At 39.5% G+C, this 13,089-nt stretch overlaps 1 protein-coding gene across 1 annotated transcript; it reads left to right on the plus strand.

The window, feature by feature from the left end:
* The first annotated feature begins 459 nt into the window (after nt 1-459).
* LOC126009136 (monocyte to macrophage differentiation factor-like) lies at nt 460-1,229 on the plus strand. The gene has a single exon (XM_049773510.1). It carries the CDS (start codon nt 460-462, stop codon nt 1,144-1,146), a length of 687 nt encoding a protein of 228 aa, XP_049629467.1. The 3' UTR covers nt 1,147-1,229.
* Nucleotides 1,230-13,089: the final 11,860 nt, after the last annotated feature.

Genomic DNA, 13,089 nt, shown 5'->3' on the forward strand with positions numbered 1-13,089 from the left:
GTGTACTTGCCAGTGAATACCACCACAACACGTAGAAAAATCCACAGTACAAGTGTGACAATGGGGAAACAATGCAGGCCAACACCAGGCAATGAAAATGAAGATGGCAATTCTGATGACCCTAAAACAGCCAACCACCTAGTTAGTCTCTCAGATATAGAGTTTAGAGAATATGGAGGATGTTCACAGAACTCAAAGAAAGTATAGAACAGAACATTAATAAGAATAAAAAGAATGGCTCTCCCCCAAGCCAACCCAGCCCGGCTCCCAGCCTTGTCACGACCCCCGGTGGTGGCCCTCTGCAGCCCTGCCCCGCCCAGCCCAGCGAGCGATCAGACCACGGGGCCCCACTGGCGGCCTCCAGAGTAGCTCCAGCCCATGCAGGCACAGGCCGGCCGCTGCCGCTGAAGTCTTGGAGCTCTGCTGGGCCCCCGAGGAGGAGCCTCCGGAGGATCATCAATGAAGTTCAAGAATCGATTCCAGCGGTTTATGAACCATTGGACCCCAGCCAATGGCCGCTATAAACCAACTTGTTATGAACATGCTGCTAATTGTTACACACATGCATTCCTCATTGTTCCGGCCTTTGTGGGCAGCGCCCTCCTCCATCGGCTGTCTGACGACTGCTGGGAGAAGATAACGGCATGGATTTATGGCATGGGCCTCTGTGCCCTCTTCATCGTCTCCACAGTATTTCACATTATATCATGGAAAAAGAGCCACCTCAGAACAATGGAGCATTGTTTTCACATGTGCGACAGAATGGTTATCTATTTCTTCATTGCTGCTTCTTATGCTCCATGGTTAAATCTCCGTGAACTTGGACCCCTGGCATCTCATATGCGTTGGTTTATCTGGATCATGGCAGCTGGAGGAACCATTTATGTATTTCTTTACCATGAAAAGTATAAGGTGGTTGAGCTCTTTTTCTATCTCACAATGAGATTTTCACCAGCGTTGGTGGTGACATCAATGAATAACACTGACGGACTTTACGAACTTGCCTTTGGGGGCTTAATTTATTGCGTGGGAGTTGTGTTCTTCAAGAGTGATTGCATCATTCCATTTGCCCATGCCATCTGGCACCCGTTTGTGGCCACGGCAGCTGCAGTGCATTACTATGCCATTTGGAAATATCTTTACTGAAGTCCTACAGATTTTATGCGACATTTATGACCAATCTGTACTAGGTCTCCAAACCAGTATTATTTTAATTATGGCACTTGGGAATGGGGTAAGAGCTAAAAATTGCACAGAGGGGGGGGGGAAGAAGACACTGCACTGACTTTATCTTTATATCTTTGGACTATATTTACTGTAAGAGTTACAAAAGCTGTGATTTGGAATTCTCCCTCTCACAGCAGATAAAAAAAATAGTGAATTAATTCTTCATTCTATTCTACTATCATGAAGGACTCTGCGTAGACTTGGCCAACTAATGTTTACAAAGCCAAATTTTGTATTTTCATTTTACAGGTTTTAATACATGATTTTTCTAAATTACTGGGTCAGGTTGTCAAAGTCAGTGCAAATACAAGCTTCCTTTTTAAGAGAAATCATTTCTATCACTTTCCCATCAGCTATGTAAAGAATCATGGACAGAACTTACACTACCTTTACCATGTTTCATCTTGGCATAACATGGTTATTTTTTAAAGAGAAACTTTAGTTTTTTTTAATTTATTTAAACACCTTAATTACATACATGCTTGTGTTTGGGTTTCAGTCATGTAAAGAACACCACCCATCACCAGTGCAACATTCCCATCACCAATGTCCCAAGTCTCACTTTGCCCCACCCGACCCCCGCCTGTACTCTAGAGAGGCTCTCCATTTTCCTCATACATTCTCATTATTAGGACAGATCAAAATGTAGTTATTTACCTAACTAAACTCATCACTCTTTGTGGGGAGCTTCCTGAGGTGAGCTGGAACTTCCAGCTCTTTTCTCTTTTGTGTCTGAAAATTATTATTACAAGGGTGTCTTTCAATTTTCTTAAAACCCATAGATGAGTGAGACCATTCTGCGTTTTTCTCTCTCTCTCTGACTTATTTCACTAAGCATAATAGATTCCATGTACATCCATGTATAGGAAAATTTCATGATTTCATCTCTCCTGACAGCTGCATAATATTCCATTGTGTATATGTACCACAGTTTCTTTAGCCATTCGTCTGTTGAAGGGCATCTTGGTTGTTTCCAGAGTCTTGCTATGGTAAATAGTGCTGCAATGAATACAGGTGTAAGGAAGGGGTTTTTGTATTGTATTTTTGTGTTCCTAGGGTATATTCCTAGGAGTGGTATAGCTGGATCATATGGGAGCTCGATTTCCAGTTTTTGGAGGAATCTCCATATCACTTTCCATAAAGGTTGAACTAGACGGCATTCTCACCAGCAGTGGATAAGAGTTCCTTACTCTCCACATCCCCGCCAACACTGTTTATTCTCATTCTTTGTGATGTGTGCCATTCTATGGGGTGTGAGGTGGTATCTCATCATTGTTTTGATTTGCATCTCCCTGATGATTAGTGATGTGGAACATTTTTTCATGTGTCTTTTGGCCATGTGTATTTCTTCTTTGTCAAAGTGTCTGTTCATTTCTTCTCCCCATTTTTTGATGGGGTTAGATGTTTTTTTCTTGTAAAGTTCTGTCAGTGTTTTGTATATTTTGGAGATTAGCCCCTTATCTGATGGGTATTGGGTAAATAGTTTCTCCCACTCAGTGGGTGGCTCTTGTATCCTGGGCACTATTTCCTTTGAGGTGCAGAAGCTTCTCAGCTTAATATATTCCCATCTGTTAATCTCTGCTTTCACTTGCTTGGAGAGTGCTATTTCCTCCTTGAAGATGCCTGTAATGTCCTGGAGTGTTTTGCCTATGTGCTGTTCTATATATCTTATGGTTTTGGGGCTGATATCGAGGTCTTTAATCCATTTGGATTTTACCTTCGTACATGATGTTAGCTGGGGGTCTAAGTTCAATTTTTTGCAAGTGGCTATCCAATTGTGCCAACACCACTTGTTGAAGAGGCTTTCCCTGCTCCATTTATGATTTTCTGCTCCTTTAACAAAAATTAGGTGGTTGTATGTCTGGGGAACATTTTCTGAGTATTCAAGCCTATTCCACTGATCTGAGGACCTATCCTTATTCCAATACCATGCTGTTTTGATAACTGTTGCTTTGTAGTACAGTTTAAAGTTGGGAAAAGTAATTCCTCCCATATTCTTTTTCCCAATGATTGCTTTAGCTATTCGAGGGTGTTTATTGTTCCAAATGAATTTCAAAAGTGTCTGATCCACTTCTTTGAAGAATGTCATGGGTATCTTTAGAGGGATGGCATTAAATCTGTATAATGCCTTGGGGAGTATTGCCATTTTGATTATGTTAATCCTGCCAATCCATGAGCAGGGTGTGCATTTCCATTTCCGAGTGTCCTCCCTTATTTCTTGGAGCAGAGTTTTATAGTTTTATTTGTATAGGTCCTTCACATATTTAGTCAAGTTGATTCCAAGATATTTGAGTTTGTGTGGCACTATTGTGAATGGGGTTGTTTTCTTAATGTCCATTTCATCCTTATTACTATTGGTGTATAGAAAGGCCATTGATTTTTGTGTGTTAATTTTGTAGCCTGCCACCTTGCTATATGAGTCTATTGTTTCTAGAAGCTTTTGATAGTCTTTAGGGTTTTCTAAGTAGAGTATCATGTCATCTGCAAACAGTGAGAGCTTGACTTCTTCCTTTCCTATCTGGATTCCCTTGATATCCTTTTCTTGCCTAATCGCTATAGCAAGTACTTCCAGTGCTATGTTGAATAGGAGTGGTGAGAGAGGACAGCCTTGTCTTGTGCCAGAATTTAGAGGGAAGGCTTTCAGTTTTTCTCCATTGAGGATAATATTTGCCACTGGCTTGTGGTAGATGGCCTTCACTATATTGAGAAAGGTTCCCTCCATTCCCATCTTGCTGAGAGTTTTGATCAAGAATGGGTGTTGGACCTTATCAAATGCTTTCTCTGCATCTATTGATATGATCATGTGGTTTTTATTTTTCTTGTTATTGATGTTGTGTATTATGTTGATAGATTTACGGACGTTAAACCAGCCTTGCATTCCTGGGATGAAACCTACTCGATCGTAGTGGATGATCTTTTTAACGAGGCATTGAATCCTATTTGCCAGGATTTTGTTGAGGATCTTTGCATCTGCATTCATCAGTGATATTGGTCTGTAATTTTCTTTTTTGGTAGCGTCTCTGTCTGGTTTAGGTATCAAGGTTATGGTGGCTTCATAAAAGCTATTTGGAAGTGTTTCTGTTTGTTCAATTTCATGAAAGAGTCTTGCCAATATTGGCAGTAGTTCCTCTTGGAAAGTTTGATAGAATTTCTTAGTGAATCCATCTGGACCTGGGCTTTTGTTTTTCGGCAGACATTTGATTACTGTTTTAATTTCATCAATGGTGATGGGGGTGTTTAGATATGTTACATCCTCTTCCTTCAACCGTGGAAGATTATAAGAGTCCAAGAATTTATCCATTTCTTCCAGGTTCTCATTTTTAGTGGCGTAGAGTTTTTCAAAGTAGTTTCTGATTACCCTTTGAATCTCTGTCATATCAGTAGTGATCTCTCCTTTTTCATTTCTGATACGAGTTATCAAGTTTCTCTCTCTCTCTTTCTTTGTTAGGTTTGCCAGTGGTCTATCAATCTTGTTTATTTTTTCAAAGAACCAACTTCTGCTTTCGTTGATCTTTCGGATTGTTTTTTGAGTTTCCACTTCATTGATTTCTGCTCTCAGCTTTGTTATTTCCTTCTGTCTTTCTATTCTTGGGTCCTTTTGTTGAGCATTTTCTAGTTATATTAGCTGTGTCATTAAGCTACTCAGGTAAGCTCCTTCTTCCTTCCTGATGTGTGCTTGCAAAGCTATAAATTTTCCTCTCAGTACTGCTTTTGCTGTGTCCCATAAGTTCTGATAGTTTGTGTCTTTATTGTTATTTGTTTCCAGGAACCTTTTTATTTCCTCCTTGATTTCATCTCGGACCCACTGGTTATTGAGCATGAGGCTGTTTAACTTTCAGGTGTTAACGTGTTTCTTCTGAGTCCCTTTGGAGTTCACAAATAATTTCAGAGCCTTGTGGTCAGCGAAGGTAATCTGCAAAATTTCTATCCTCTTGATTTTATGGAGGTATGTTTTATGTGCCAGCATGTAGTCTGTCCTGGAGAATGTCCCATGTACATTGGAGAAGAATGTGTATCCAGGTTTCTGGGGATGGAGTGTCCTATATATATCCACTAGGCCTCTTTCTTCCATTTCTCTCCTCAGGTCTAGTATATTCTTGTTGGGTTTCAGTCTGGTTGACCTGTCCAGTGTTGACAAAGCCGTGTTAAGGTCCCCCACAATTATTGTGTTGTTGTTGATATTATTTTTCAGATTTGTCAACAGTTGTATTAAATATTTTGCTGGCCCCTCATTCGGTGCATATATGTTTAGGAGAGTGAATTCTTCCTGCTCTATGTACCCCTTGATTAATATAAAATGTCCGTCTTTGTCCCTTACAACCTTCCTGAGTATAAAGTTTGCATTATATGATATTAGTATGGCCACTCCAGCTTTTTTATGGGTGTTGTTTGCTTGGATAATTTTTCTCCAGCCTTTTATTTTGAGTCTATGTTTGTTCTGACTATTCAGGTGCGTTTTTTGTAGGCAGCAAAAGGTTGGATTGAGTTTTTTGATCCATTTAGCCACTCTGTGTCTCATAACTGGTGCATTTAGTCCATTGACGTTGAGAGAAAGAATTGTCCTGGGATTTAACGCCATCTTTATTTCAAAATTTGGTGTGTCTTTTGGGTAGTCTTGTCTTAGATTAGGTCTTTCAGTTTTTCTCTTAAGACTGGTTTTGTGTCTGTGAAGTTTCTGAGCTGTTTTTTGTCTGTGAAGCCATGTATTCTTCCGTCAAACCGGAAAGTGAGTTTTGCTGGGTATAGTATTCTGGGTGAAGCATTCATTTCATTCAGTCTTGTCACAATATCCCACCACTGCTTTCTAGCATTGAGTGTTTCTGGTGACAGGTCTGCTGTAAATATCAGGGAAGCTTACTTGAACATGATTTCCCCTTTTGATCTTGCTGTTTTCAGAATTCTGTCTCTATCTGTGGGATTTGTCATTGTGACTAGGATGTGTATTGGGGTGGTTTTTCTGGGGTCTCTTTTGGTTGGTACTCTTCGGGCATGCAGGATTTGATCACATATATTCTTTAGCTCTGGAAGTTTCTCTTTAATGATGTTCTTGACCTTTGATTCTTCCTGGAAATTTTCTTCCTGGGTCTCTGGGACTCCAATGATTCTTAAGTTGTTTCTGTTGATCTTATCATAGACTTCTATTTTCATCTGTTCCCATTCTTTGACTAATTTTTCCATTGTCTGCTCATTTGCTTTAATTTTTTTGTCCAATCTCTCCTGCTGTATGGAATTGTTATGTATCTCATCTTCCACAGCACCAAGTCTATTCTCAGCTTCTGATACCCTGTCCCAGAGCTTATCCATTTTGTCATTCACTTCGTTTACTGACTTTTTCAGACCTGTTAGTTGACATGTTATTTCAGTTTGGAGTTTTGTCATTTCTGCCTTCATATTTTCTTGGTTCTTATTAGTGTTCTGTTCAACTCGATCCATGGTTTCTTGGAGTCTGTTGAGCACCTTCCATATTGCTAGTCTAAAGTACTTATCTGAGAGGTTGATTAGTTGTTCAGTCATTATCTGGTCCTCAGAATTGTCATCTTCATTCTCTATGTCTGATGCTGGCCTGCGTTGTTTCCCCATTGTCACACTTGTATTGTGGGTTTTTCTACGTGTTGTGGTGGTATTCATTGTCTATATGATGTAGGCAGCACACTCCTCTGGCTCCTCCCTTTCTGGATGGGCTGACTTGCCTCTAAGGGAGGGGAGTCCTCCATGGATGAAGCCTCACACTGGGTCATATCTTAGGCCCGAGCATGCAACAGAGAAGACAGTCCAGAGAGAAATGTTTGCTTCTGTGATATAGCGCCGTTCTTAGTGTGATTTTTCCTTTTTGTTGCAATGGAGTTCTTTCAATAGAAAGAGTGCACGGCCGCGTAGCGAAGCGGAGCAGCCGTGCTCCGCTGGAGCCTCTTTTTGCTCCACTCACAAGAGTTTCATGCAAGAGGACAGTAGACAGACATAGACAGATCACACTCACAGTTTTTTCACAGTTGGGCCCCACTGGGCCGGTGTACTTTCGCGGATTTTCCCCGCCTGGTGTCACACACAGGGAGCCGGCTTTTGCAAAGCTTAGCCGGTTTTCATGCTCTGTAGTCCCTCCCTGAAAATGGCGTCTGGGCAAGCGAGGTTTCTGGAGCCTCTTTTTGCCCCACTCGCAAGAGTTTCACGCAAGAGGACAGTAGACAGACATAGACAGTTCACACTCACAGTTTTTCACAGTTGGGCCCCACTGGGCCAGTGTACTTTCACGGATTTTCCCCGCCTGGTGTCACACACAGGGAGCCGACTTTTGCCAACTTTAGTTTTTGTAAATTTTTAAAAACAATTTCATTGAACCACAATTCCGTGGTTCTTCATTCATGTGAATTTTTGCAGAAAATTTCAACATTCCACAAACAAACATTATACCTCTTCTTGATCGTTTTATTAAGCATGGAGAGAAATTGCCAATTTTTAAGAACTACCATTTCCCAAACTTTTCTGCCAACCTCTGACTCTGAATTCTGTGCTGCTTTGGGCCATATAAACTTGACCGAGTTTGGTTTACCAGTGGTGGAAAAGTATTATGATATCATACACTTTTTCAGAAGATTCAGTATTTTCTCTATGCCTTTGCCATGTTCTCTTCAAGGTGTTCTTTCCCCAGTGGATGAGTGTTCATGTCTGTATTATGATAGTATTGTGGATTTGGCCATCCACTGAAAGCTCCAGCTAAGTGGTCTTGCCTGTTTGGTGCCTGACAGTTAAGTCATTGTCACTTAGCTTTATATCATCCATGTGATGCTCATATTAAATTGTGGAATTTGATGCATAAATTCACATTTCTGCCTTTCTCCTACATCTCCTGATATTGCTTTTTTTTTCTTTTTCATAGAAAAGGTTTAAAACATTGATTGTTTTAATAGAAACTCACTTGTCTGTAGTCCACAATATAATATTGGCTCAGTGAAGTGATGATTAATATATTTTTTCCTCAATGTCTTATATTAATATTAATGTATTAATTGCTTTGTTAATCTCCTGTTGGTGATTTAATAAATGAAATAGCTTAGGTTTTTGATTGGATGTAGAAATCGCCTGTTTTCTAGAAATGGGTCTGACTGTTGGAATTGTTGGCTTGACAATCCATTTGACTTTTACTGTAATTTTGTACTGATAATGGCTTTAAAAAGGAGTGTGTGTGCCCATGTACGCACATACACTTGTGTGTACCCATGTGTGTGTGTGTTTAGAACTCTGATGAACTTGGTGAATTATCAGAGAGTGAAGAATTGAAGAACTAGCATTTGCTAGTGAAATTTTAAACTGTACGCTGTACCCAGTTAAAACACCAACCAGATCACCCCTGTCTGCATGACTCTGAACATCTAGACACTTGTTTTATTGTGGATATTTTACTTTAATATATTAACTTGTGTGGATTCATTTAAAGTCTGCTCAAAGTAACACTGTCAAAACCACTAAAATGTAATGTGTCATAGATGAATAAAATTATTACTTGGATTTGTCAAAAAAGAATAAAGAGAATGTGAATATAGAAATCAGAAAAATCCAAACTGAAATATTAGGTCAAATATTAGGTCTAAAAAATTCAGTAGATGAATTGAATGACAAAATGGATAAGCTCTCTAGCAGGGAAACAGCAGCTGAGAATAGAATTAGTGAGCTGGAAGATGCTATGCATAACAACTTCATACAGCAGAAGTGATTGGAAAAAAACCTTAAAGCAAATGATCAGACAATGGAAAAATTATTCAAAGAATGTGAACAGATGAAAATAGAAGTCTTTTCTATACACCAAAAAAGCACCAAGGGAAGAGTAAATAATCATGCAAGGAGTCTATAGTTAATCCCATGACAATATACTTCAGGGGTGGAGAAACCCTGTATCTCCTATGCCAAGGGAATTCCCTCTATAATATCCTCAATAGTTACTGTGCCTATGCAGGGAAAAAAAGAAAAAAAGCACAAAATAATCATTTTTCCACATATAAATTTATTGATTGATCGATTTTTATTGACGTTTTTATTTCGGTGTAGATATTGAAGTTGGTGTCTCCTATTTTATTTTATTTTATATTTTATTTTATTTTATCTCTATCTTTCTTTTTGTACTCCGGCATGGTTTGATTTCAGAACCGAGTCTATTGTATGGTGCTTGTCTTTATTGCTCTAGTGCTCATTGGAAATTTAATTTGATATTTCTTTCTGTATTGATGTGGTGTTTCAATTACCTTTTTCATGTCCTTGCTCAAACTGAGGTTTAAAGCCTCTAGAAGGACCCCGCCATTTTCAGCTTATTTGATTTATTTATTTATTTTATCTTATTTTTTATTTTTTTTATTTTTACTCCATTCTATTGCTTTTTTTCTTCAAACAAAACCACATAACTTGAAGTATCGAGTTCCACCTCTCAAATAGAGGGGGAAACAAGGGAGGGTACCAGGACCAAACAGATATATGATCACTAATAGTAAGCTAGACAAAGTGGGGACCACCTACTCTAGCAGCCCAGGGGGTAATGGTGGGGGATATAGTTGCAGGAATGGAACAGGGATAGGGGTAGGACAAATTTGGTGATGGGCATTTCCCTGATTCAATGTTAATATGTACCTAAAATACTACTGTGAAAGATATTGGGGGCCGGGCGGTGGCGCTGGAGGTAAGGTGCCTGCCTTGCCTGCGCTAGCCTAGGACGGACCGCGGTTCGATCCCCCGGCGTCCCATATGGTCCCCCAAGAAGCCAGGAGCAACTTCTGAGCGCATAGCCAGGAGTAACCCCTGAGCGTCACAGGGTGTGGCCCAAAAACCAAAAAAAAAAAAAAAAAAAAAGAAAGATATGTAAGCCAATATGATCAAAATAAAAATTTAAAAAAGGATAAAAAAAAGAAAATAGAAGTCTTTGATAAGCTCAACAGAAACAAGTTAAGAATCATTGGGGTCCCAGAGACCCAGGAAGAAAATCTCCAGGAAGAATCAACAGTAAGAACATCATTAAAGAGAAACTACCAGAGCTAAAGAATGCATGTGACCAAATTCTGCATATCTGAAGAGTACCAAATAAATGAGACCACAGGAAAAACACCCCAAGACACATCTTAGTCACAATGACGAATCCACAGATAGAGACAGAATACTGAAAGCAGCAAGGGAAATTACATTCAAGGGAGTATCTTTGATATTTACAGCAGACCTGTCACAAGAAACACTCAAGGCCAGAAGGCAGTGATGGGACATAGTGACAAAACTCAATGAAATAAATGCTTTGCCTAGAATACTCCACCTAGCAAAACTCACTTTCAGAATTGAAGGATGTATACATGGCTTCACAGATAAACAACAGTTCAGAAACTTTACAGACTCCAAACCAGCCTTAAAAGAAATGCTGAACAATCTACTTTAAGACAAGACTTACCAACAGACACATCAAACTTTGACACAAAGATGGCACTAAATCCCATGACAATTCTTTCTCTCAATGTTAAGGGACTAAATGCACCCGTTTAGAGACACAGAGTGGTGAAATGGATCAAAGAACACAATCCAATTTTCTGCTGCCTACAAGAAACGCACCTGAATAGTCAGAACAAATATAGACTCAAAATGAAAGGCTGGAGGGAAATCATCTAAGCAAAAAACATCCATAAAAAAAGCTGGAGTGGCCATACTAATATCAGATGATGCAAACATTATACTCAGAGAAGTTGTAAGAACAAAGATGAATATTTTGTATTAATTAAGGCAGGGGTCTCAAACTCGGGGCCCACGAGCCATTTGCGGCCCTTTGTACATTTTGTGGCCTATGGCCAGCCTTCACATATTGCAGTATTCATGATTATTTGGTTACCAAATAATCGCAATAAAAATCGCATTGTAAGAAAAAAATCGCATTAAACATTCGCATACCCCGAGCAGTTCCATTCGGGGTATGCAAATGTTTAATGCGATTTTTTGTGATTTTTTTTCTTACTAATGCGATTTTTTATTGCGAATATTTGGTAAGTGAAATCCCTTTTGCAGCCCTGCTTCACCCTGACTTTGCCTTCTGCGGCCCCCAGGTAAATTGAGTTTGAGACCCCTGAATTAAGGGATATGTACAGTGCGAAGAAATCACTCTCCTAAACATACATGCACCAAATGAGGGGCCAGCAAAATATTTAATACAATAGTGGACAAATCTGAAAAAAATATCAATAACAACACAATAATTGTGGGAGACTGTAACCACACCCCCATTTTTTCCGGTGTAATCTTACCTGCTAATAGATCCTCCCATTTCTGGGAGGGGTCTTAGAAGGTTATAAAAGGTGTTGCCTGAGGGGCAAGAGAGAGATTTGCCTGGATGCAGAATGGAGGAGGAAGCAGGAGAAGAGATGGCTGACAAAAGTTAAGTCGCAGGGCAAGCTGAGGATAGCATGTGTAAATGGTTATGATAGACCACACATGTGGTGGCCAGGGCATAAATAAAGATGATTGTTATCTCCTAAAGAAACCTGACTGCCTGTGAGTTTTATACCTGCTGCTCTCCTGAATCCAGATACCCGCTGGTTAGAAGGAGATGCAGCCACGTGGTCCTGAGCTGGAGGAAAAAGTTCTCCATCACCATTCACCTCCATCCAAGCCCATACAAAGGGCTTAATGCAACAGGAGACCTCAACATGGCTTTGTCAACACTTGATAGGTCAACCAGACTGAAATCCTACAAAAATATACTAGACCTGAAAAAGAAATGGAGGAAAGAGGCCTATATATAGGACACTCCATTCCCAGAAACCTGGATACACATTCTTCTCCAATGTACATGGGTCATTCTTCAGGATAGACTACATGCTGGCACATAAAACATACCTCCATAATATCAAGAGGATAGAAATTTTGCAGGATACCTTCGCTGACTACATGGCTCTGAAATTATATGTGAACTACAAAAGCACACAAAAGAATATCTATTTTGGGGCTGGAGAGATAGCATGGAGGTAGGGAATTTGCCTTGCATGCAGGACAGTGGTTCAAATTCTGGCATCCCATATAGTCACCTGAGCTGCCCAGAGCGATTTCTGAGCCTAGAGCCAGGAGTAACCCCTGAGCACTGCTGGGTGTGGCCCCCAAACAAAAAAAATTATTTGTTTTGCTGAGTAGAAAATTGTAAAATTTATATGGCCCTTGGACAAAAGACAGGGATTTTTGGAGAGAGCACTTGCTTGACCTGTTTGGTTGAATTCATCTCCATATATACAATAGTATATGCCTACTTGCTGTTATTAGGGGTAAGTTTTTGTTGGCAAAATTATGGGGAAAGCGATAGAGATGATAGCAGTAGCAATAAAAGTAGTAACAGAATAAGCAATAGTAGTACAAGCAGCAGCAATATTATTAGTTATAGAAGTGGTTGTTTCTAGCAAGCATCAATATTACTATAATGGTAAAATTCATATAACATAAACATAAACTTAATTATTTTAAAGTGTACAATTCCATAGCATTAAGATTATTCACTACATTGTGCAAGCAACATTACTTCAGTAAAAATCTAAGTAAGTTTTACTTTCAACATCACCAAAATAGGCCTCATACTTGTTGACAGGTGCTCTCCATTCTACTCCAACATCTAGGACAAACAACAAAGATGTTTATATACGTTAGTTTTATAACAAAATGCAGAGAAATTAAGTGAGATGTCCTACTTATCTTCTACTCACCTCCATGCGCAGAATCTCCCATCAGAAATATTGCTCAGCATAGTGGTAACTTTTTAACATTAATACACAGTATTTTATGTCCTAATTGCTCAATTATTTTCTATCATAGTTAAATCTTGGTGTTCTACTTTCTTTGGCACTCACTGGGAAGAAGTTTAACCTC

Source organism: Suncus etruscus, chromosome 5 (assembly GCF_024139225.1).
Source record: "Suncus etruscus isolate mSunEtr1 chromosome 5, mSunEtr1.pri.cur, whole genome shotgun sequence".
Taxonomy (NCBI): Eukaryota; Metazoa; Chordata; class Mammalia; order Eulipotyphla; family Soricidae; genus Suncus; species Suncus etruscus.